The sequence below is a fragment of the Chinchilla lanigera genome, unplaced genomic scaffold (genome assembly GCF_000276665.1).
Source record: "Chinchilla lanigera isolate Chin_1 unplaced genomic scaffold, ChiLan1.0 scaffold00036, whole genome shotgun sequence".
In the NCBI taxonomy this organism is placed as follows: domain Eukaryota; kingdom Metazoa; phylum Chordata; class Mammalia; order Rodentia; family Chinchillidae; genus Chinchilla; species Chinchilla lanigera.
In genome coordinates, this window is record NW_004955437.1 from 4,006,998 (window position 1) to 4,032,448 (window position 25,451).

The window sequence follows — 25,451 nt, forward strand, 5'->3', positions numbered from 1 at the left end:
AGATGCCTCCCTCCTCCCCCAGCCTCTTCCTGTCCCCAGCCCGTAGCTCTGCAGATCCGCCCCGTCAACCCCTCCACCTGCAGCCCATCGCTCTCCATCGCCTCTTTGCTCTTCTGGCAACAACCTTGGCCCAGCATAGCTTGGTTCTTAACTATAGATTGCCGTGCCCAGGTCTCCGGATATTTCACACCTGCCTGTCTGGTTTCCAAGAAGCCTTTGTCTGAGTTGCGGGTGGAGCTTCTCCGGAGGGTCGAGGTGCTCCGGAGCCGATGGCTTGGCCCAGTGACACCCCCTGCCTCCTCCCCCAGCATATGCCTGAGATCTCGGCATGCCTGGTGCGTGCACGGCACACACACACACATGCACGCACACACACATACACGTACGCGTACACGCACACATCAAATCTAAAGCTGTCTTCCAAAACTAATTATATGCCCAGAACTACCCAAGACAGAAAACTCCCTCCTAATTGAATCCTGGGCAGTGCTGTGCTTGCGGGATTCCAGTTTGGAAGATCGGGGTGAGTGGGAGCATTCAGGATTAGGGATGCCACTGGTGTCGCCCAGAGACGAGGGGCCTGGGCTGGGTTGGGAATTAGGTATGGACTTGGTATTTCCCTTCTACTTCTCATCCTGCTGATAAGACCAGAGAGACTCCATTTTCTGCCTTCAACTCCATATTAAGAGAAGTCACTTAAAGTTCACTTAAACTATAGTTCACCATAGTCACCTCGGTTAGTTATCAACTCGGAGCAGAGCAGAGTCATAAAACGGGAACAGAACAAACAGGACACATTGGGAAGTGGGCTAAAATTTGCACTGCGGTGGTCATTTGGAATTTGGCTGTCTGACCTGCTGGAAAAGCAAACTTTGTGGTAATTGTGTGACATTCTGTAAGATTCCCAAAAATGAGGTAATGGTTACTATAGAAACCTAAAATGTACTTAAACTAAAGGTGGGACCCAGATCAGTGTGGATATCTTCTCCGGTTCCTGGTTAGAGACTGTCCATCAGCCGGCTCAAGAAAGCTTTGTTCGTTCCTGTCCCTTTGGTTTTCTTGTGAGTGCTTTTCTTGATGAGCTCGCCATATCACTGCCCTCTGTGCTCTCTGGAGGGCAGACACGGGGAGATGTGGATGTGACCACCAGTGCCTCGTTATGAAGTTTTGGGGACCATGAAGGGTCCCTCCTGCACGGGAGATGGGGAGCAGCCTCTGGGACTAACCCAGGCCCCATGTGCCCTCTGCCCGCCAAAGCGTCTACAGAAACGCTGCCCCGACCCCAGGGTTGTTGACGGCCAAGCTGTTTCCCTGTGGGGCTAAATATCAGCCCCTCAAGTTTCTCATTCCACAGCGGGAAGAAGAGCGGACACTCTGAAGTCCCAGACACTTGGAAGGATCTAGGTTTCAGGCCGAGTTCTTCCTGAGCTGCAGGAGGGTTTGGAGGTTGGTGAGGGGACACAGAATGGGGGACAGAGAAAGGCGCAGGGGCGTGAGGGGTAAAAAGGTGTGGCAGGTGGGCCCTGAGGCCAAACTTCTCTTTACAGCTTTGTCCATCCGTCAATCCTAAGGCGAGGATAAACAAGCAATCAACAGAGGAGCGCCTGTGTCAGAACCAATAAAAATGGTTTGGAACACATCACGAGCACCCCATGGCCCGGAGGGGTGCCGGGTGGGAGGGCCGTGGGAGTTGTGTGTCCCCTTTGAAAGCGGGAGCCACAGCAGCCCAGCCTCCTGGGGAGGGGACGCAGCCCTAGGGGAGGTGGCCTATAACTAACTGCTGCACGCAGCGGCAGCAGCATGCCCGGGAGGGCGGAGCACGCAGAGCCAAGGGCAGAGGTTTTGCAACTGGATGCGTGGGGCCTGTTGAGCTGGGCCGAGCAGTGCCCGCCTCTGTGGGCATGCCCCATTGCAGGCAGCTGTGAGTGCGCCCGGGTGTGCCCCGCACAGGCGGAGGGCTGAGGAGTCCCAGCCTCACCGTAAGCAGCAGGGACTCTGCAGGCCCGCGCCCCTGGGGGTGTTGGCGTTCTGCACTCTTCCCAGGCACAGCGCTGCTCGGCAACCTTTGAGGCTGCTTCCTGGCGGAGCTTGACAGGCCCAGGCGCTGACGGAGCCAGCCGTGGGTGCCCCAGCTGACTGGGTAGAGACGGCCACATTCCAGCTCCGGGCTGGCCACGAAGCCAGATCGTGTTCCCACAGGGACTGGCAGGCCCAGCCGAGCCGGCCGGCGCTGAAGGGCGGATCCTCCTCCCCGTGAGAGGCCAGAGGCAGAGGAGATGGAGGAGCAGGTGTTCAAGGGCGACCCGGACACCCCCCATTCCATTTCCTTCTCGGGCAGCGGATTCCTGTCCTACTACCAGGCCGGGGCGGTGGACGCCCTGCGAGACCTGGCCCCCCGCATGCTGGACACGGCCCACCGCTTCGCGGGGACCTCGGCAGGGGCGGTGATCGCAGCCCTGGTCATCTGTGGGATCGAGATGGGTAAGGTACGGGCGGCTTCCGCCACGCGGAGCCTGAGGAATCTTGCGGGTGTGTCTGGGGACAGGGCCGGGCCGGGGAGGCTGGGAAGGACGGGGTGGGCCCCAGGCGCTGGGGCAGCCACATCACCCTCTCCCTCTGTGCCCTGGGTGTGAGCCGCGGCCCGGACTGGGGGAGTGAAAGGAAGACTCCATAAAGTGACGTGGGCCACAGTCACGCTCAGGGTTAAGGGCAGCTCCGCGTGGCCTCCTTTAAAATGCAAACACACTCAGGAGGAGCAGCAGTGAAATCCGGGTCAGCGGGGCGAGCATGGACATTTCACCCGGTCCAGGTGGCTGGAAAGATGACAGCCGCGTCTGGAGGCATGGCGGGAGGGGGCCAGAGAGGGAGAAAGGAGGGCTGAGGAGAAGTGGGTGGCTAGGTTTGGGGTACGCCACCATGGCAGCGTCAAGGAGATGCGTGAGGGCCGGCTGCCCTGTGTGAGGAATTGGTGACGCGAACCTTATCCCAGCCCAACAGGGCGCCTGCGTGCCGGGGCTTTGACCCTGGGTAGAATCTTCTTTTGTTTTGTTTTGGTTTCTTTGTTTGTTTGAGACAAGGTCTTGCTGTGTAGTCCAGACTGACCTTGAACTTATAGTGATCTTCCTGCCTCAGCCTCCAGAAAGCCAGAATTACAGGTGTGCGCCACCACACCAAGCTCTGGAGGTCTCCCCACCCCTCCCTCTGCCCTGGTACTGAAGATTGAACTCAGGCACTGAGCTCTATCCCCAGCACTCCCTGCCCTTTGATTTTGAGACAGGGTCTCTCTAAGTCGATAAATTGCCTGGGTGGGTTTGAATGTGACCCTCCTGCTCCTCCTGCCTCAGCCTCCCAATATGCTGGGATTATAGATGTGAACCGCTGGGCCTGGTTATATAGATCAAATTCTTAAAATACATTGTCTGGGTGAGTCAACGGTGTCTTCACTCTCTAGCATTTAAAGACTTTTCGGAATGAATTCAGTCCATTTAGTTGGATACGTTGTGCCCAGCACTGACTTGGCCAGGCCGTGACGGCATGAGCCACAGAAGAAAGAAATAGAACTGTGAGAAAGACACCGTTTGTGGGACCGAGGACCAGGCTGCACTGCCTGTGATTATGGCGGCAGTTCAGGGTAGGTGGGAGGCCTGGGTCTCTGCACTGGTCCTATGTCCTCAGTCCGGCTCTGTTGCCTTCGCTGCCATTAATTTACCAGTGGCCAGCACCTCCTTTACAGCAGGCCCCGATCTGTCTTTGCACATGAACTCATTTAGTCCTTCAAACAATGCTCTGGCCAGGGATATAGCCCAGCGGCACAAGCGCCCGCTTGGCAAGCACAAGGTCATGAATTCGACTCCCAGTACCAAAAAAACCCCAATGCTCTGAGGAGAAAAACTGTCATTATCCCCACTGTACAGAGGAGAAAACTGAGTCACAGGACACCTATGTAACTCACCCAAGGTCCCACAACAGCCCTGCGTACTGCTCAGATTGGAATCCAATCTGGTGAAAGTCTACCCTCCTTTGCGTTAACCACACTATTCCTTGACAACGCAGACTAAGGGGAAGGTTTGCGAGGTCTGAATCAGATGCCTCCCCTCTGAGCATCTAGAATCTGCACACGGACTGCGTGGGGAGGAAGAGGCCCAAGGATATTTAGGGACAGCATTCTAAACTGAAGGAAAAGTGACTTGTGTAGAGCTCTAGCTTCAGTTAGCAGCAGAACAAAAACCAGGCCACACATGGTAGTGACATAATCCTGTAATCCCAGCACTCAGGAGGCTGAGGCAGGAGGATCGCGCCACGAGTTTGAGGCCAGCCTGGGCTACACAGGGAGATCCTGTTTCAATAAAAGTGAACAGAACCGAACAGTACAAAAGCCAGTATGGGGTCTGCTCAATGTGTTCACTCCCGCATGTCCCACCAAGGCTGCGCCGCAGTTTGGTTTGTCGCTCAGGGGACGGGAACACCAGGGTTCTGCATGCAGACCCCAGTACATTTGCCACGTTAACTTTGCCAAGTCTCCCTCCAAAATGCTTGAGCCCTTTTAACCTCGGCAGCCCGTGTGAGTTCTGATTTCTTCTCGATGTCATCAGCCCTGGGTGCTGGCAAACTTGAAAGCTGTAGTTCAGTCTAGTGACTGTGAAATCCTTTCTACTTCATCGATTTTGCCGTTTAATCTGCGCGTCCCACTTACCAGCGGGGCAAAGCATTGTGTTTATCATCTGTTTCTGCTTCCTCCCCTCGCTTGCCTGCTTGACCTCCGCCTGTTTTTTCTGCTGTCATCCTGTTTAACTTCTAGATGTTCTTTATATATGCTGTACACAGATCACTGTCAGTTACAGATATTGCTTCTATCTCCCCCAACTCCACGGTTTACCTCTTTATTTTGTTTCTGCTGGTTCTTTTCATTCTGAAAAATTGAAAGTTCATGTAGCCACATGTATCCGTCTTTTACAGTTTGTGTTTTTAAATCTTTGTAACAATGGTGTTTTCTACTTTGCCTTTCAGATTTTTTTCAAGTTGTTCTTTCATATTTAGGTCAGCTGGCTAGCATTTATTAGGCTGGTAATTAGAGACAGAGATCCAATTTACCCATTATCTACCTACGTCTACATCTACCTATTATCTATCATCTATCTATCCGTATATTTGTCTACCTATCTACCATCTATCTATCACCTATCCTCTACCTATACGTCTACTCTCCATCTATCAATCCATCATCTATCTATTCTCTATCTATATTTTGCAGTACTGGGAATTGAACCCAAAGCCTTCACACTGAGCAACATCTTAGTTCTTTTTATTTTTTTGTTTTGAAACAGGGTCTCACTAAATTGCCCCCACTGGGCTGAAACTTTCCATCCTCCTGTCTCAGCCTCCCAGAGTGCTGGGATTGCAGGTGTGCACCACCATGCCTGGCTGACACCCAATTTCCTAATCATTTTTCCATGTACCGCCTAACAGGGCATGGCCCTCAAACGTGCCACCGATACTGTATCCAAGCTCTGGGGCCCAGGAGCCTCACCCTGGGGTCTCTCGTCTTTCCGTGGGCTGAGTTGTCTAGTTCTGCACCAAGCTGCACTGTTTAACCATGACAGCCTTGTGATGAGGAGCACAGCTCACGCAGCGAGCGTTCCTCTCCCTTTCTAGTATAACATATTCTCGTCCCTACCCCTAACATGAAAACCTCTGCTGGGACTTGGACTGAAATGACAGCTTCGCATTTAGAGACACAGCCTCTCTCTATATGTGTATTCTGGTCTTTTGTCCTCCGATAAAGATTTTGCACGTCTCCTATTGGCTTTACTTCCGAGGGCCTCCGAGCTTGGCTTGCTGTGAGGAGAGGGTTCTTTTTCCTTCGGCCTTTACAAATCTCACAGATGACCTCTGATGCAAAGGAAAGTGGGTGGTCTTCGCATTTCGATCCAAATTTGCAACTTGTTTTGCGTGGCCCTGTTTTAAGGCGGCTGCTCGATCACCCCAGGTTGTGTGCATAAATAACCACATGACTGCCTATAACCAGAAGCTTGTCTCTTTTTTTTAAATGAAACTCTTCATCCCCAGGTGCCAGGGTCATGGGAGCTCCCTCCTTCCATCCCTTCCCTCTTCCATCCTTTCCTTCTTTTCCCAGGGTTGCTGAGCACGCCCCGGGCCCTGCAGAAGACCAGAGGTAGGATACCTCGGGAAATTGCTCTTGCCCTGCGGGGGCCTCCTGTTTACGGGAACTTGCAGGTGTTCCCCAAATATGCTAATGTAAGAGAGCGCCTCTTGGGCGTTAGAAAATCAAAAGGCACAGGCGGAGGCAACGCCTGCAATCACGGAGGGCCTCTTGGAGGTGGCAGCTGAGCTAGCGCTTGAGGCTGAGGGGGAGCTGGACAGGCTGAGACAGGTTGGGTAGGAGCCGAGGCGTCTAAAAAGAGGGCAGCATGGTGACAGGAAGAACCACCCAGCGGAGGCTCACTGTGACCCTGGCGCCTCCAGAACGAAGGGCTGAAACCTGCAGAAGGTTATTTATATTGTGACCTGGCACCAGCACAAATCTAGAAGAAACACTGCCCAACAGAATGCTTGCCATCTTCTGCACTAGAAGTGTGATATTCTCTTCCCATTGTTCAAAAGTGTCCATCAGAGCCAGGTGTGAAGGCGCACGCCTGCAACCCTAGCACTCTGGGAGGCTGAAGCAGGAGGACTCATGTTTGAGCCCAGCCCAGGCAACTTAGAGACTTAGTATCTCAAAATAAAAAGGGCAGGGTGTAGCCCGGGGTGAAGGCCCTGGGTTCAATTCCCGGTACTGCAAAAAAGAAAAGAAAGTGTCCTTTAGGACCCACTCGTCAATGGCCCCTAACCTTGGCTGGCCCTAAGGTCACCGAGAAGATTGTACAACTCCCATCCCAGACCCTCCCCGCACTAACTAAGCTGGGATTTGGGGGGCCAGTGCCAGGTGTTTATCAAAGCTCCCAGTGATCCCCTTGAGCAGTCAGATCGGTGACCCAGTGTGATTTGGACCCCTGCGGGGCATCAGCTCCTCACGTCCGAGCGGGCAGCAGAGATGACCGGGCCTAGCGTTTCAGGCAGATGCATGAGATGCCCGGCACATGCTGGACAAGCAGCACGCCGCTGCTCACCATGAGCGGGCCGTGGGGTTTTTCAGGGTAGACAAAAACAGCTTCGGGGGCTGGGGATTTAGCTCAGTGGCAAAAGCGCCTGCCTGGCAAGCGCAAGGTCGTGAGTTCGGTTCCCGGTACCGGAGAAAAACAAAAAAAACAAAACAAAACAAAAACAGCTTCGCCGCAGCAGCTTTGGACAGGATTTGTTTCTCGAGCTCCCTGGCTGGGCTGGAAGGAGCCAGACTGTCCTAGAGGAGGGGCCGGCCTCCCCCTGCCCTGAGCCCAGCCACCCGCTTTCCCAGAGCCCCTTGGGGGCGCATGGCCCAGGGCCCCTCGTGGGTGTTCTCCTTTCTCTCCTCCTCTTAGAAATGAAACTGTAACAAGACTGTATTACCAAAGAATTCTTATACCGCACAATTTACCCATCTAAGGTATACTATTTGCTGGCGTTCAGTATATTCGCAGAGCTGTGAAACCATGAGCACAGTGTTAGAACATCTTAATTATCCTAAAAACAAAAACTTTAATCATCACACCTCTCAGTTCTTCCACTCCCCTTGTCCCTAGCAGCTATGACTAAATTCTCTGTCTCTTTAGATTACCTATTCTGGACATTTAACATAAACAAAGTCATACAATATGTGGTCTTCTGCATCTGATTTCTTTCCCTTATCATTATAGTCTCAAGGTTTACCAAGTCAAGTCATCGGTTAGCACACCATTCCTTTGCATGGCCAACTAATATTCCATTGAATGGATATACCACATTTCTTTATTCATCCATTAGATGATGGATATTTTGAGTTGTTGTCGCTTTGGGCTTTTATGAATAATGCTTCTGGGAACGTTTATGTCCATTTAAAATTTTTTATTGACAGAATAATATAACGGGTCCCCAAGACCTCATCATCTAACTGCAGCATTTATTAGCACTGACTAACAGGGTCTCATCTGTGTCCGCTCGGCGCTGCCTAGCGGTTGTGAGAGGTTTACTACAATTTATTTTGAAATAAGGTAACCCTCCCTTGGAAGTCACACAGGCACTGTGCTTAGCTCTGCTTCTGCGGGGCATCTGCAAGCACTGGTCTCTGCAGGTGAGGATGTGGCTCTGGAGCAGCCCAGGCAGCAGGGAGAGTGGTGTGCATGCAGCGCAGAGAGGAGCTAGGCAGGCAGGGCCCATGCAGTGTCCACCCCCCGCCTGCTCGGGGAGGGACAGTGCTGAGCTGACAGGGTGACACTGTTCCGTCCTCTGAAAGACAGTGCCTTCCAGTATCTCTCACCAGGCCTTCCCAGCAGTGCCAGCCAAGGTGTCCCATCTCCGTGCCATGGCCCAAGCTGTCTCCTCTCCCACGGAAGCCGTCCCCTCACCCCCAGGCTCCTCCTCCCCATCCTCACAGATACCTCACATGCCACCTCCTCCGGAGTCTGCCCTAATTGCCATCAGTTCAGCTGGTCAGGAAGGGAAAAAGGTCCACATGTGGGACTTAGAGTTGACACACATCCCAGCAGCCCACATTCCACGGCCTCACCTGACTGCAAAGGAGGCTGGGGAATGCAGAATTAATTTTGGGAGGCTACATGGCCAGCTAAAAATGAGAGGCTCAAAAATTGAGGAAGAGCCGGCTGTGGTGTGGATTACAGGTTACACACCTATAATCTGCGAGGCTGAGGCAGGAAGATCACAAATTTGACCCCAGTCTGGGTAACCTAGTGATTTAGCAAGACCCTGTCCAAATTAAGGAATAAAAGGAGGTGGGGATGTAGCGCAGGACAAAGGGCCTGGGTTCAGCTCCCGGTTCTGCAAACCAACAAACAGAAAACTATGGAAGGAGGAGAGAGTGGATACTGGGGACAACTAGCAGTCTCTGCCACTCACCGAAGAAACTGTCCCTTTCCTGGGGCCAACACCTTGACTCTGGAAATGGTCAAGTCAGTCTTTTGGCGGGGAAGGACTCTGGGGTGGTCCAGTTGTGCAGGACCTGGGCAGTATACCCGCTACCCCTGCCTAGAGGGACCTTCTGTGTCCTGTGCGGAGACACCCCCGCTCCCGAGACATGCCCCACCTTCCCCATCGCATCGGTCCTCCCTCGGTGTCTCATCTGCTGACAGACTCTGTCCACCTAGCCCAGCATTCACTGCCCCGTCCACGCCTTCTCAGCTCGTGGTGCAAAGCGGAAAAGCAAAGGGAAGAGGCGGCTGAGCTCCTGTGATAGCGCAAAGGTTCCCTCAGGAAAGGCGTTAACCTGCTAAGTTTGCTTCCACCTTCCTGATCCCGCACTGAGGAACTAAGGCTCTATGTGTGGATTTTAGGGGGATACACTCCTTCTGTAGCACCCCTGTTTGAGCCTAGTCTGCCCAAGATGCAAAGAGGCTGAGGACCAGGTGCTGGCTAAGTTAGCGATGAAATGGACTGTTCAACCAGGCGTGGTGGTGCATGCCTGTAAATCCAGCACTCGGGAGGCTGAGGCAGGAGGATCAATGCGAATTTGAAGACAGCCTGGGCTACAAAGTGAGTTCAAAGCCAGCCTGCACTACAGAGCAAGACCCTGCCTCAAAAAAGAAAAAAGAAAAAGAAAACAATAGACTGTTCATCCGTCCATTTGTTCCAGGTCCCGGGGATTCTGCCATAAACAGTGGGACGTCTGTCCTTGGGAAGCTGGTGCCCTGCTGTGACACCAAATCACAGAGAGCTAAGCATGTAGGAAATGTCAGAAAGTGGCTCACAGGAGAAGGCAGCCTGGGAGCCGGGGAGCGTGGCAGGGGAGGGGAGCGTGGCAGGTGGCGGCTGGTCAGGGAAGGCTTCTCCAAGGGCTTGAGGTAGGCGAGGGCCATGTGTGTCAAGGCAAGAGGGAGAGGCTGGTGGGTGTCATTCCCAGGAGCTCAGACATGAAGCTGCTTGTCTTTCTCCCAGAAAGAGGCTTCAAAAGGACCCAGCAAAGCCAGAGAAGTAATGGGGGCACAGCAGGACCCCGCGCAGCCCCCGCCCTGGGGGTAGAGGACGCTGTCCGTGTGAGGGCTGCCCGTCACTCCGGGCCCAGTGCCTTCCAGGGCAGCATCTGCCGTCCCAGAAGCCAAAGACCCCTGGGCCCTGCCGCTGAAGGGGGCCGAGGTGTTGTCATTGGCCATGGTGTGTTCCGGGCAGTGGGCCCATGGAGCCCCTAGGGCTGGCACTGGGAAGAGACCGCCAGCTCTGAGGACCTTTGCTTTGGGGGTGAACTCAGCTCCTCGGAAGGGAGAGGGCTGGGCTGGGGTTCTAGCCATGGGTCCCCGACCGGTGGCCAACGACCTCCCTCATCTTCTGTTTTCTCATCTGTAACTTGGGGTTGAAACACACCCCTCAGATATTAGGGTGAGGGACAGGAAGACTCGGACATGTATTCCTTGCACAGTGCCAGGACAATATGAGTCACCAAATACATCTTGATGGATGAATGTTCAATTACTGGATCAATAAGTAATTACTGATCCATAAGAAAAGGATCTGGAAATACGAAAGCATAGGTAATGACTTTTCAAACTTAACTAAGGAATATCCTAGAGATATTAACCTGTTAATGCATTAACCTCATTGAAACAAATGTACAAAGATGACTGGACACCAGCTTAGGTCCAGGGAGTGCATCTAATGTCCTAGTGGTGAGCTCGTCTGCAATCCTGTGTACCCTGGGCACTTTGTGTTGGCCCTGGCCGGGAAGCCCAGGAGTATGCCAACTTGGGATGAATTTTTATATTAATTCTTCTATACACTGTGTTAATTCAAGCCCAAGACTAAATATAACGCAGGATTGGGACTTCCATTCGGGGGGACACTTTGTGATCTTTTTTTTAAACTCAGAATCCCTGCAGGCATTTCAGTTCAGCAGAGGTCTCAATTCCACACCCTCCCCAGCCTAAGACGATGGATCCAGGCCCTGCCGGGGCTCAGGTCTGTGACAGTCCCCGCCACCATGAGATCTTGCATTTCTGTCTCACGGAGCACACTGGCCTGCAGCTTCCTCCTCATTTCTTCCCTTATTCTTCTTGTGCCTTCAACCCTAAGGCACCCTTTTGTTTTATATTTTACTTTATTTTATTTTGGGCATTTTGTTGTTAATGTTGTCCTAGAAGCTAGAGAGATTTCTTGTAGTTCAGCCCACCGTATTACCACAGCCAGAAGTCTCTCACTGTCCTGTAAGATATGGATGAGATCATCCACTCGCTCCTGTTGTAGTATGCATGTGTGCATGCATGTGTGTGAATGTGCATGTGTGTGTACTTGTGTGCATGTACATGTGCCCAAACATCGCTTGGATTTCAAACCTGGTTGTCGGGTAAACTTTCAGAATCAAAATGTCTTCATGAAAGCGAAGTGTGGTGGTGTACACCTGTAAGCCACACTCAGGAGGTTGAGGCAGGAGGATCAGCATGAGTTCTAGGCCAGCCTGGGCTACATAGTGAGAGCCTGTCTCCTAAATAAAACAAAGACTAACAAAAGATATCTTCAGTAAAAGCCATTCCCAGGGTTATTTATCTGCCTGAGGAAGCAGGTATTTATATGAAAAGGTGTTCCTTTCAGGTTCACAGCCTACCATCCTGCTAATAATAGCTTTTTACCAGACACTTAGATTACCAAGCACTTAGAAGGTGCCAGGTCCCATGCTAAGTGTTTTACATACATCATTTATTTTAATTCCCTAACCACCTTATTAAGTACATACTGTATTTATAATCATTTTACAAATGAGGAATCAGGGATTCAGAGAGATTAAATCATTGTCCCAACAGAGCCAACACTGGGATTTCTCTCAATTTCTCAGGTCTCCATCCTTCCTCATTATGACTTCAGAAGTCACTTCTCAGGCTACACGACAGTTTTCTCCCTAAAGTCCACAGGCCAAGCAGTTATTTACTTACTGATCAAGACAATGACTTCAAATGGCGTGACAAATATACAAAGGACTTGTTATAAAATGGTACAAAAAGGATGTCCTGTGTAGTTGTACCTCCCTGTACCATGTTAGCTTCACCTTTGTAGTGGATTGACAACCAGTGGTCAACTTATAACCCCCAGTTGAACTGAGTAAGTGTGGTGCTGGGTGTGGGAGGTCCACCTGGGGACTGTTGCTGGCAGCATAGGAGGCTGTTGGGAGCTGGTAGAAGCTGTAAGGAGCTGTTGGTTGTTTTGGAGGATCTTGTCAAGCTGGCTTTCCTGATGAACTCGGCTGTTTTCATCCTCCAAGGAGCTCGGGACCTCGTTGTCACTGAGAATAGCTTCGGTTCACTTTGGGGGAGCTCTGGTCCTCGCTCTGAGCATCGTTTCCTGGCTCCGGAGGGGAAGATGGTGCGCTGCGCAGTCTCCTGAAGAAGCTTGCTTCCCTGATGGGAACTCAGCTGTCTTCACCACTGGAGGGGCTCAGGACCTCACTGTTGCTGAGGATGGCTGTGGCACCTTTCTGGGGAGCTCTGGTTCTTCCTTTGCGCATTGCTTCCTGGCTCCAGTGCAGATCCCTCAGCCTGCTAGCACAGATCCTTCATCCCGCTGGCACAGACTTTCTAGATTCTACCACTGACCTTGGGGCCTTCCCGGCACAGATCCGTGAAACAGGCCTGCGTGAGACATTGTCGTGGGCTCTGGGCCTCCAGTTGGATTCATGGGAGGCATTATTATGGGCTCTAGGTCTTAAATTGGACTCATGCAGGACATTATTATGGGATCCAGGCCCTCGGCTGGATTCTTGGTCTATAGTTTGTGGACAGATTTCCTGCGCTCTTTTGTGTATCGTTCTTTGGGTGACTATTATAAATAACCTTATAAAATATGTGTCCTGTATTATATTGCCCCCTCACAAAATACCCCCAAACAACACAACCTTACAATCCTTTGTACTTCCACGCAGTAGACCATTCAATGGAAAACCTTTCTAGATGCCTTCCCTCTCTGTTTCCCTTGGGGTGATCAGCAAGACCTCCGGTGGAATGCATGCTGGGAGATTCTCCCTGGATTTTGAGGGAGAGGCACGGGGTGGGGTGTGGCCCTGGGCTCTGTACCCAGGGGCAGAGAAGAAATCTGTGGACCCTGGCTAGAAGCCCAGGTGATGAACTAAGGGAGGCGCTCCTGTTCCCGTGGCAACACGCTATAAGACAATCAGCTTTCAAACTCCATTCTTGAATAAACTCAGGGGAAAGGTCTGCGCGGGGGATTATTACCCATAGAAAAGTGTGGCTTTTGCTTTGTCGGGAGCACTAAATAGGTCAGAGTTGTTTTGCTTCTGGCCAAAGCTTATAATACATTCAGAGCAGGGCAGGAAAATGTGAGTTTTCACATACATTTAAGTTCTGCTGGCGGCTGGGGATTTAGCTCAGCAGCACAGCGCCTGCCTGGCAAGCGCAAGGTTGTGAGTTCGATTTCCGGTACCGGGGGGAAAAAAAAAAGTAAGTTCTGCTTCCGTTAACATGGACTGTGTGACCTTGGGTATATCCATCCTGTGTCCATCCATCCATTCATCCTATGTCCATCCATCTATCCATCCAAGGTCCAGCTTCTATTTTCTTTTTTTTTCCTGACACCAAGAATCAAACTCAGGGACTGGTGCTTGCCAGGCAGATGCTTATGCCACTGAGCTATATCCTCATCTATCCATCCTGTCAATTTGTCTATTAATCCTATGTCCATCCAGCCATCTATCCTATATCCATCCATCTACCCATCTTATGCCCATCCATCTATTCATCCTGTGTCCGTCCATCCTATGTCCATCCATCTATCCTGTGTCCATTTGTCTACCCATCCTGTCCACCCATCCATCCTATGTCCATCCATCTACCCATCTTATGTCCATCCATCTATCCACACTGTATCAATCTGTCCATCCATCCTATGTCCATCCACCTATTCTATATCCATCCATCTATCTATCCTGTGTCCATCCTATGTCCATCCATCAGTCCATCCAAGGTCCATGCACCCATCTATCCACCCTGTGTCCATATTTCTTGAGCCTTACCTTTATCCTAGGCAGGATTTCCCACCTGCAGAATGAGAAATCATCTGGACTAGAGTTCTTGACCAAGGCTCTTAGAATTTTCAGTTTCTGGGAGGTACTTAGAGGGGCTTCCTTCTGAGGGCAGCAGAGAGCATGATGGGACGGGGTCTAGGAGCCCACCTGATTTGTTGAACCCAGAAAGCCATCTGTTTAGTTGTTTTATTTACTAGATTTCCATTTTAGATTTATTTTGAACAAAACCTCCTTGTCTGAATATCAGCTGCCCCAAGGGTCTCTATGGATGGGCCAGGTCAAACTGTTTTTCATCGGTGCACCTACAGTGCTAAGTAGAGAAATAAAATGGTGACAAAATGAGGGTCACTGCCCCTCGGCGGCTAGCTGTCATCGTGAGGACAAACAGATTAGAGGTGGGAAAGCCTGCTCAGGCAAACTATGGTTGTTAAGACAATAATAATTATTATCATTGTGGAGTCTGGTAGTCAAGATTTACCCCCAGGGAAATACAGCCAAGAATTCAGCCTGCAATTTGGGACCAGGTAGGAGCAGCGGACTCTCAGGTTCTCCGTGCAGAGATCTGGAGGCTAGCGGGGCTTTCCTGGGGGCGCTGTGCTCCCCCAGCCTCCCCAGGGGCCGCTGCACCCCAGCTCCCCCTCCCCCCCCCCACCCAGGGAGCGTTGCTAAGGGCAGGGGCTGACTGCGCGGTGCCTCACCGTGATTGGTCGAGCTGGAGGCTGTTGCTAGGCTACCAGTCCGCAGAGACCTCAGCCCCGCAGCCTCATCCTCCACCTTGTCCCATCCCCATCCTGCACCGCAGACCTAATTCGGGGGCCCTGGGAACGGAATCCCAGCAGCTTAAATCATCAGCTTCCAAGTGGCCGTATTTCTAGGATTTTTTTTTTTTCACTTAGCAGGAGGTAATGTGGAGGCAAGAAGAGAAGGCCTCTGTTTTTACCTTCTGGGTCATTTTGAATAGCTTCTTCTCTCCCTGGGCCTCAGTGTCCCTCTTTGATTTCTGGAGTTCATTTATTTATTCATGACTCACGCACGCAGTCATGTGTATCGAGAACCTCCCGTGTCCCAGGCACGGTATTGACTGCGAGGGACAAAAGGATTAACAAGACAGAGAGCGCCCTGCTCCTGCGGAGGGGTGGTCGTCACACACATAAATAAGATAAACACAAAGTGCCTCTTTTTTCTCCTCCAGTGATTTTTCTAGCCTCCTCCCCCACCCCCACGTCTACTAAGCCTGTAGGGTTTCCCGGCGTTGACAAGGGAGGGGGTATGTTGTCAAATACACCCATACTACTGTAAAGCTGGGGTGCCGCCTCTCCACGCCACCCCGCTCCAGGGATCGTTGCACCTCTTCAGATGGGAAGGCTGAGGGAAGCACCAGAAGCCTCGTTTGCGGTCACGCGACCAGAATCAAGCACTTACTGTGCGCAGGTCATTTAAAAATTCAGAAACTTAGTCCTGCTGAGTCCCATTTTCACAGCTGGCAAAATTGCGGTTGAAGAATTATTTAACTGACCGGGCATAACCCAGATAATTTGTGGTGATGTTTCCCCAAGCAATGGAAAAGAAGGAACGCCCCTGAACGGTTTGGAGATAGGGCTTCAAGTATTCTTCAAAATCTCCTAGTCCTAGCGTCTTATTTCCCTTTTTTTTTTTTTTTTTTTTTTTTAACTGAAGTTCTTGGCACAATACACCCCCGGTGAGCTTCACAAATCAATAGAGCTAATTCTCTTGCCTACCCATCCATCTGGGACGATCTTGCTTGCAAGCTACTGGGTAATTAAGTCAAGTAGCCCTTCCCCCGGGCGACTCCATTACCCCTAGGTTTTTATTTTCCTTTGTTCGCTCTGCAAACAAACCCGGAACACTCACTAAATGTCACGGGAGGCTCCGGGAGCTGAGGGAGTATGGCGCTAGATGGGCGCCTGGCCTACAGGGAAGGTTTTGGAAGGGACTTGGAAGGGCAGGGTATGAAAAGGAAGAGGAGGACAGCAAAGCCCTGGCCTCAGAGACTCTCTTCTGTGGCTGGGGCAGGACCAGTCAATCATGAGTTTCCTGGTGGGAGAGAGAGAGAGAGGGAGGGAGGGAGAAGACAGAAAGACAGACACACACACACACTCTACACAGAAGCAAGAAGATGCAGAGATAGAAGCATCCTTTGGTGTATGGCTCCAGTAAGCAACAAGAAAAAATTTTAAACCGAGGACCAGATTGGGAGAAATCAGACAGCCCATCCCGCCCAGTCTGGCCACATGACTCTGGATGCAGCCTTGATAATGTCCAGAGAGCACCATCTGGAGACAGGAGCACATTGGAAATGCATCACTATTTCCATAGTCCCCTGTCCCCCACCCTTGAATAGCTGAGAGTTGACTGGAAATGCATAAAATACTAAAGTCCCAATGAAAGTAAGCACTACAAAGTATCAAACAGCTTTAATCTAGCATTCCCAATCCGGGGAATCTAACCTAAAGAAAGAAATTAAGGTCCTAGGCAAGACTTAGAAAAGCAAGCAAACAAATAACAACAAGAAAAGAAATAAACTAATTTAGGCAAACCCTCCTGGGGACCTTCTCAATAAATAATGACCTAACCTCACAATAGCTTTTCATGCTTCTTTTAAAGTTACATTATGAATACGTACTTTCTTGACAAAGAAAGACACAATAGACCTGAACAAGGCCCAAAAGCAAGTCCAGTTAATGTGGGTAGTATGATTCCCTGTAAGAATACAAATAAAACACATAGTGATCTAAGAAGTCAGACCAAATGTTAACCTCTGGAAGGAGGAATTCCAAACATGGCTTTCCTTTTCACTTCTCTTTTAAAAACCATTTTATCTACAAAGAGTATATGTGCTTTGTGTGACAAAGACAGATTTCCTTCCGATGTTCCGGCGGTGCCTGCCGCGGGACCCAGGGGTGGAGAAATTGATCCGGCTCCCCAGCGAATCCTGAGGGGAAGGTCGTTGACCTTTTTGAGGCTTTAGGGTGCTCATTAAGAATTCTAAAAAGAGTGAGTCCCCACTCTGGCTCCCCTCCCTGTCCCAACTGGTTGTACAAGTCACACCTCAGTGACCCAACGCCGCAGTATGCAAGGACCCAGCTGTTTCATAAGCTGTTCCAGGGCTGGCTGCCGCTCTCCCTGGAGTGAGGTGCTGCCTGTACAGGCCCTTGCCGGGCAGAGCTGACTTCCCTCAAACCGCGGGGCCTCCTCTCCCGGGCCCCTCTCCTGAACAGGGTGACAGCTGAGATGCTCCCTGGAGCAGGTGGGTACCTGCCACACAGATGCAGGTCTGATCCTGAACGCAGCCTGGAGGAGGCTGTCACTATGGCAACCAGGCTCCCTCAGCCTCTTCCTCCCTGCACTCCGCTCAGTCCAATATCGGGAAATTTCTCAAGGGCAGGATTGAGAGTCAGAAAAACCACTGCCTGGCTGTGTGACCTCTGCCTCAGTTTCCACATCTGTACAACAGTCCCCAGTTATTCTATTTTGCCCGTTTTCCCGGATGCTATAATCTGCGAACCACCCAACAAAAGGAACAAAGCACTCCTGGGTTTGGTTTGTCCTCAGTGCTGGGTGTAATTTGGGGTGAACTGCTGAACCTCTCTGCGCCCTGGCCGCTCTGTGAATGGGAGAGAGAGCGAGACACGTTGATAGCTTCCTGGATATGAGGTCTGACAGAAAATTATGAGGAAAGTTTGACTTTCTAAAAATGTATCACAGTACAAAATGTATTGCTGTTAATCTCCTCAAGATCCTCCCTCTCTCTTTAAATACACCTGTCCCACTGTTCTGGCCACTTTCTGAAGCAGCTCTGGCATTCTCTTTTGTGTCTTCCGCAGCTCCGTGCTGGCTGCCTTGATGTCCCAAATCGATTCCAAACATTTCCCTGTCTCGGTCACTGTAACTTCGGGTGGGAGCCAGAGTCACACGGTGCCACATCCAGTGAATAAGGTGGACAAGGGCACAGCGTCATGTTATTACGAGCCTGCTTTTCCATGAGACGGCACTTGTCAGCTGCAAAATATTTTTGATCATAACTCTTAAAGACATTCACAAAAGAGGATTTTAGAACTGCTTTAGAAAGCGGCAAGAATAAAAAAGGGGGGGCATAAGAACGATGAGATAGGGGCTGGAGATTTAGCTCAGCAGCACAGTGCCTGCCTGGCAAGCATGAGGTTATGAGTTCGATTCCCCGTACCAGAAAAACAACAACAACAACAACAAAAAGAATGATGGGATAAGCGTGTTTGAATCACGGGGCAGTAGTTTGAGGGGAGAATGTATTTTACTATATAAATTTATGTATTTATTTATTTTTGTTTTGTTTTTGAGACAGGGTCTCGCTATGCAGTTCAGGCTGGACTTGAGCTCACCTTGTAGCCCAGGCTAGCCTCAAACTTGCAACAATCCTCCTGCCTCAGCCTCCCCAGGGTTGGAATTACAGGTGTGCACCACCATGCCTGGCTTATAAATTTTTTTTTAATTTACACATTCACTGCATATTTTGATCACACCATTTATATCGTGAGCCATACTGTAAGGACTATGTGCTTACTGCCCATATAAGAATCCCTTTGATAAGCTCTCTGACAATGGAACTTGTCCAATCTCTGCTTGTTTACCTCCAGAAACAGAGAACTCACAACTGCACAGACTCCCAAGTAGCTATTACTACCACAAGACACTAAGCTTTCTTAAGAAAGTTCATCTACATAGGATGTTTCACAATCAAATATTTGTTTAAGGGCTGGGGCTGTAGCTCAGTCTTACAAGCTAGTTAGCAAGCCAGGCATGGTGGTGCATGCCTGTAATCCCAGCACTCGGGAGGCTGAGGCAGGAGGATTGTTGCAAGTTTGAAACCAGCCTGGGCTACAAAGTGAGCTCAAGGCCAGCCTGAACTGCATAGAGACCCTGTCTCAAAAAAAAAAAACCAAGTCATCTGGGGGCTAGCACAGTGCCTGCCTGGCAAGCTCGAGGTCATGAGTTCGATTCCCAGTACCGGAAAAAAAAAGTCATAGTTAGCATGCATGGAGCTGACAGTTCAATTCCCAGCACCAAGAAATATATATATATTTGCTTTTAAAAGGTAGCCATGCTATAATTGCACTACTAATTTCTATTGATTTATTGAAAGAAACAGTTAATGCTTAATTGTTTGATCAATCTTGCATACTCGTATCTGGTAATCTGAGCAACTACTTTGAAGATAACAATATGCAATATAATAACATTGTCAATCTCCTATCATCTTGTTTTGAAATGCTGTATCGTTTTGTTGTTTTGTTTTTAGTTTTGGGTTTTTTAAAATTCTCTTTAAGTTAATAAAAAAACATAGCTATCCTTTTCAGAGCTATTTCCATTCTGTTTTTCCCAGGAGGCAGGAATTAGCAGCGATCAGCAGGAGGCAGTTTAAGTGTGGTAGCAGCAGTGTGGGTTCCCGGGTCACACACCTTCGCGTAAATCTCAATCTGTCTGCTGACTGACCCCGGGAAAGCACCGTGACAAAATGCGGACCGCACAGCACGGCCGTGAGAATTTAGCAGGCTGCTTTTCGTATTGAGCTTACGCCCACACATACCCCCCGGCAGGATTCTGGGGACTTGGGTGGGGGAGGGGAGGGAAACGGCACCGCGGAGCTCCCGGCTCCGCCCTCCCAGCCTGTACCTTGGGCCACACAGGAAGGACAGGCAACGAAATCAGGGCACAGTTCACCTCCTCACAGCTCACCTGCCTCCTGGCCGCTGAACAAGTTTCCTGGAGTGTCACTTGATAATGTCTTTCTATTGTTTATGTCAGTCCTGGGGATTGAACCCAGGGTCTTTGCACTGAGCTATATCCCCAGCCCTTTTTTATTTTTTATTTTGAGACAGCTGCCCAGTCTGGGCTTGAGCTTTCGATCCTCCTGCCTCGGCCTCCCAAAGGTCTAGAATTACAGGCTTGCACTATCCGCGTTTTAATAGAAATCTCACACAAGACCCCCAAAGAATATATAGTCTGGAGTAGACACCCAGGTGGGACAGGAAGCTGCAGAAAGCTATTTGGGGGTGAGAAATGGTTCCTTTTGCCGTCAGTATGAAGGTTTCTGTCTGTCTGACTCGTAGCCCAGGAGTAGGACGCCGGGATCCAGCTCTGCCTAGCTGTGACCCTGGGGAGCCCGTGACTTCCTCCTTCCAGGCCTGGCTTTGCTCAGGTGCAGGACGGCAGGTCCTTCCCTGAGACCTTCCGCACGCAAGACGCGACGGCAAAGTCACCCTGGACCTCTCCTGGCCCCTGGCCTTAGGGTGACGCCGCCCCGCTCTGCTCCCCCCCGCAGAAGAGTACCTCCGCGTGCTGAACCTGGGCCTGGCCGAGGTGAAGAAGTACTTCCTGGGGCCCTTCTCGCCGTCCTGCAGAATGGTGCGCATGATGCGCCAGTTCCTATACAGCACGCTGCCCGAGGATGCCTACAAGTTCACCACGGGGAGGCTGCACGTGGGCCTCACCCGCTTCGAGGACGGCGAGAGCGTGGTGGTGTCCGAGTTCACGTCCAAGGAGGAGCTCATCGAGGCAAGGCTCCCGGGGCGTTGGGAGGGCACCCCCTCTCTCCACGCCTGGTCCCGCCTGCAGCTCCTCAGAGGCCTGGGCGTGGCCGCAGGGTCCCCAGGCGCCTTTAAGGACCTCCCAGCCCGGGCTGCACGCGGCCCCTCCTGAATGGCTCCCAGTTTGTGCCAGGGTCCCCCCGAATGATCAAGCCGTCGCAGAGCTGGTTACCACTCGGAGATATCTGCACCCTGCCGGCTGTGCCCCGCGCGAAGCTCCCCATAGCAATTTTAGTCACGAATCTGTTGCTGCATAGCCAGCGCAGGGATGTACTTTTTTTTTTTTTTTTTTTAGCACAAGGGGGTTCGTTAAGCGCCTCTGTTCCCATCCATCCCACCCTCCCGCCCCTCCAGCTGTGGGCCTTGCTACTCCGCCTTCACAGCCCACGCTGGCCTGGTCCTGGGCCGGGGGGCTGAAGGGGCATGGACCCCCCAAGACCCCCCAGATCATCAGGCCCTCCTCTCCACGCCCTGCTCCTTCACGGCCAGCGCCGCATTTCCCCATCGCCTCCCACGGCCGGCAGCCCTGTCTCACCCTGCTCTCCTGCAGGTGCAACTCCCCACACCCACACTGGGCCCGATCCTTTCGTCTTAAGTCACCCACAGAGGAAGAGAAGTTTGTTTTGGCTCAAGTTTCAGCCCATGGTCAGCAGGCTCCATGGTGGGATGGCAGGGCAGAAGGGCCCGGCGGAGGGCAGATGCTCACAGCGTGGCGCACGGGAAGCAGAGGGGGAGGGGGAGGGAGGAGCCCCTCTCCAGGCCACGCCCCCCGGGACCCGCCCCCAGCCAGGCCCCGCCTCCTCGCAGCACTCTCAGAGGCCGGGCTCGTAAGCGCGGATGAATGCCCTGGACAGTATAGCGCCCCGTGATTGATCACCTTCCAGACACTTGAGGATGGGAGGGGGGCGTTTTAGATAGAAGCCAGAACCCCTTTGCACCATACACGCTCTGCCTGGGGTTCCTTCCTGCCCTTCTACTCCACCGCTCCTGCTGGGCACTCTCGCCCGCCGCCCCAGCCCCGTCCTACCCTCCCCTGGCCTTGGGGCCCCAGCGCCCATGCGCACCTCCATCGAAGGCCCTGTCACCTCACTGCCCTGTGACTTCCTGCTGCTCCCAAGTGGGGCCATCTCACAGACACGGATTAATGACCACGGAATCCCCCGGATGGGTGGGAAGTTGGTATCTGCAGAGAATCCCAAAGATACGGAGGCTACATCTCCCTTTAAAGCTGGGACTTCGGGTCCCTCCCTATCAACCGCGTAGCTCACCAAGCACCCAGACTCGCTAGGCCAGGGCTAGAGAGGGAACCGGGGGCCCCGTTTGCCAATCTGGTGCCTTCACCTTGGTTGAAGGACGTCGGGGTTGGTGGGGTGGGGGCAGGGTGCCAAGTGACCCCCACCCACCCCCAGGACCCAGGGCCACCCCCAAATCCTGTTGCCCCCAGGCGCTGTATTGCAGCTGCTTTGTCCCCGTGTACTGCGGCTTCATCCCCCCGACGTACCGAGGCGTGGTGAGTGACCCTGGCGTTAGAGGGGTGGGCTGGGAGCTGGGGACACCTCGGGGGCCCCGGGAGCCACATCTGGGAGAGCAGAGGGGTGGTCTCGATGCAGTGAGGATCCCGAGCTGGGACGTTCCTTGCGTTTTTCTGCTCAGGATTCCTGATGTAGGGGGCATCTGGGGCTTTCCCGTCAGCCTCCCCCTGGGCGGGCCTCTCTGGGCTCCAACCTCTGGGCTGGGGATTTAGCTCAGTGGCACAGCGTCTGCTCAGCAAGCGCAAGGTCGTGAGTTCGATCTCCGGTACCAGAAAAAACAAAACAAAAAAAGATTTCCCCACGCCTGACAGAGCGTGGACTATGGCTCTGGAAAGCGGGGATCTGGAACCCCAAACGGGGACCTTCAAGGTCATCTTTCTTGTGTTCATGAATCATTCGGGGGCCTCATAAAATAATGCGGGTGCTGGCCCAGAGGTCTGGGAAGCGGCAGAGGTTCTGTCCCTCCAACCTGCCTCTGCTGTGGAGCCAGGACATCGCCGCCCCTGAAGCAGGGCGAGACCCCGGCCACAGCTGAGCACCCTCGCTCTCACCCCCAGAGGTACATCGACGGGGGCTTCACCAGCATGCAGCCCTGCTCCTTCTGGACGGACTCCCTCACCATCTCCACCTTCAGCGGGCAGCAGGACATCTGCCCCCGGGACTGCCCCGCCATCTTCCACGACTTCCGCATATTCAACTACTCCTTCCAGTTCTCCCTGGAGAACATCACCCGCATGACCCACGCCCTGTTCCCCCCGGACCTGGTGGTGAGAGGCGGGGAGGGGGACCGCGGGATCGAGTTCCTCCCCTCCGGTGACCCCTACCACTTGCTCTTAGACCCGCTACCTGGCCTTGCTGCTGACCGGCTATGTGGGCTTGAAAAGGTCCCCTGAGCTCTCCCAGCCTCAGTTTCCTGCCTGTAAAACAGGTCGATGTCAGTACTGCAAAAGGGAATGTTACTGGACTGCTGCTGCTCCGACAGACAGAGCACCAACACAGGGCAGCAAAACATGGCCCGAGGTCCAAATCCAACCTATAGAAAGGATTTGTGGGCAGTGTCTGGTGTGGTCCTCTGGTATCCCCTGAGGAGAGACTACTATTGCACCCATTTCACAGATGAAGAAACTGAGGTTGTAAGCAGCAGCCACACAGCCAATAAGCAGTAGTACTGGGATTTGAACCCAGTCCCCAAATTCTGCCTTTCCCATGGCCCAACTGCATCTTCTCTAGTCCTCCCATGAGCACCCAGACGGGACTGAGGATGGGATGAGCTGTGATTGGCCTGGTCAGGTGCTAACACAGCGTCACTGGGACCTCCATCAGGAATTGCTCCCCAGTCCTCAGCGGAGAGCAAGCAAGGGGCCCCTGGACAGGTCCATTTTGAAAAGCCCATTCAATAAAGTTCAAGAGCAGCGCAAAAGCAGCTGGCTCTGGGTGGGAAGGGGCAGTCGCTCTCTGCCCCCCAGCTTGATTGTCTTCCGGTGCCTGTACTCCCAGATCCTGCAGGATTACTACTACCGGGGCTACGAGGATGCCGTTGCCTACCTGAGGCGGCTGAGTGAGTACCTCGGGGCTTGGGGGAAGGAGGGTCGGACATTGGAACCAGGACAGGTGTAGGAGGCTGAGGACAAGCAGTCCCTCATATTTGGGGCCCGGAGAGCTGGAAATGGGGACGAGGGCTCAATGGTGGCCATATTTATGGATTTAAAACCTATACTTAGACCAGGTATGGTGGCACACACCTGTAATTCCAGCGCTCGGGAGGCTGAGGCAGGAGGATCTCTGCGAGTTCGAGGCCAACCTGGGCTACAAAGTGAGCTCGAGGCCAGCCTGAACTGCATAGCGAGACCCTGTCTTAAAAAGACAAAAAAAAAAAAAAAAAAAAAAAAAACAACCTATACTTAAGAGATTCATAGTTCAAATCTCTGCCAAGAATCTCATTTTTGTCTCTTTTCGTTCCCATTTTATTGTCTTTCCCGTAAAGCCACATTGCTCATCCACATGAGTAGCTTGTATTTGTGCAAGATTTTGAGTGACATATTAATCACCAATCGGAGAAAACCCCTTGGCCTGTGGTGGTTTGGAAAGAGGGTCCCTGTGTCTGTGACCCCTTTGGGCTTTATCAGGGGCGGAATGGCTCCAAGGGCTTATGTTATTAACACTCTGGCTCCAAGAAGGCCATGGCAAATATCTTTGCTAAAAGAAATGAAAAGAGCTTTTCCACCTTTTTTATTTATTTAGGATTTTTTGAGGCAGGTTCTTGCTGTATCATTCAGGCTGACCTCAGTCTTGTTGTGTTCCTCCTGCCTCAGCCTCCGAAGTGCTGGGTTTACAGACATGCACCACCACATCCAGCCTTTTCCATCTTTAGAATCCTCTCCTTAGCTAGAACGTGGTTTCAGACAAAGGAATTCCTAGATCAAGGGCACTTTCCTAGCACTCTCTCAGAAGCTTTGCCCTCTTGCTGTATGTTTTTTCACAGCTGTATAATATCCCATCACAGTCACAGGGAGACCTAGACCTAGACCTCATTGTGCCGTTAAGTTTCTAAATACTCCCTATTACAGGGAGTGCCGTCATGAGCACTTTGTGTGTGCAGCCTTAGAAATACTCAGGGGTAAGGTTAAAGGGTGAAGGCTGGGCATGGTGGTATGCACCTGTAATCCCAGCACTTGGGAAGCTGAGGCAGGAGGATCATTCCGAGTTTGAGGCCAGCCTGGGCTACAAAGTGAGCTCAAGGCCAGCCTGAACTGCATAGCCAGACCCTGTCTCAAAAAGACAAAAAAAAAAAAAAAAAAAAAATCAAAGGGTGAGCAAAATATTCTCCGTGGGATATATTCGCTTCTCGTTTTCCTTCTTCAAAACTGCTTCCTGCTTTCTCCATCTCCCTTATTGTACTCTCTTCCGGGTCCTTTCTCCCCATGGCGGGGGAAAGGACAGAGGATGGGGAGCCATGGGCTCTGGGGCAAGTAGCCCTGGGCCTGACCCCAAGCTGTGTGCTCAGGAAAATCACTTCCTCTCAGAGTCCCGGTTTCCTGCTAAGGAAAAGTTTGAACCTTGCTACTGACACCCACTAAGTGTGGAGTCTGGATCAGCTTCCTGGGGCCTGGGTTCCCTCATCTGTAAAAGTGGTCTCATAACGGAATCCACCTCAGTTTTACTGGGAGGATTAAAGGAGCAAAGCCCCCAAACCTTACCATCAGTTCCCACACGGCGGGGTGCGGGGAGCTC

General features: G+C 51.9%; 1 protein-coding gene across 2 annotated transcripts in view; it reads left to right on the forward strand.

Annotated features, from left to right (window-relative positions):
• Positions 1-1,816: 1,816 nt before the first annotated feature.
• The window catches only part of Pnpla1 (patatin-like phospholipase domain containing 1), a 39,082-nt gene continuing 15,447 nt past the window's right edge, over positions 1,817-25,451 (forward strand). Inside the window, exons 1-5 of one of the 2 annotated variants that reach the window (XM_013517129.1) lie at positions 1,817-2,481; positions 20,424-20,656; positions 22,133-22,198; positions 22,778-22,987; positions 23,718-23,778. In XM_013517129.1, coding sequence (XP_013372583.1) covers positions 2,277-2,481; positions 20,424-20,656; positions 22,133-22,198; positions 22,778-22,987; positions 23,718-23,778 — 775 coding nt within the window. In that variant the 5' untranslated portion in view covers positions 1,817-2,276. Of the gene's footprint in view, positions 2,487-20,423; positions 20,657-22,132; positions 22,199-22,777; positions 22,988-23,717; positions 23,779-25,451 lie in introns of both variants that reach the window. The other variant, XM_013517130.1, reaches the window with a different exon arrangement.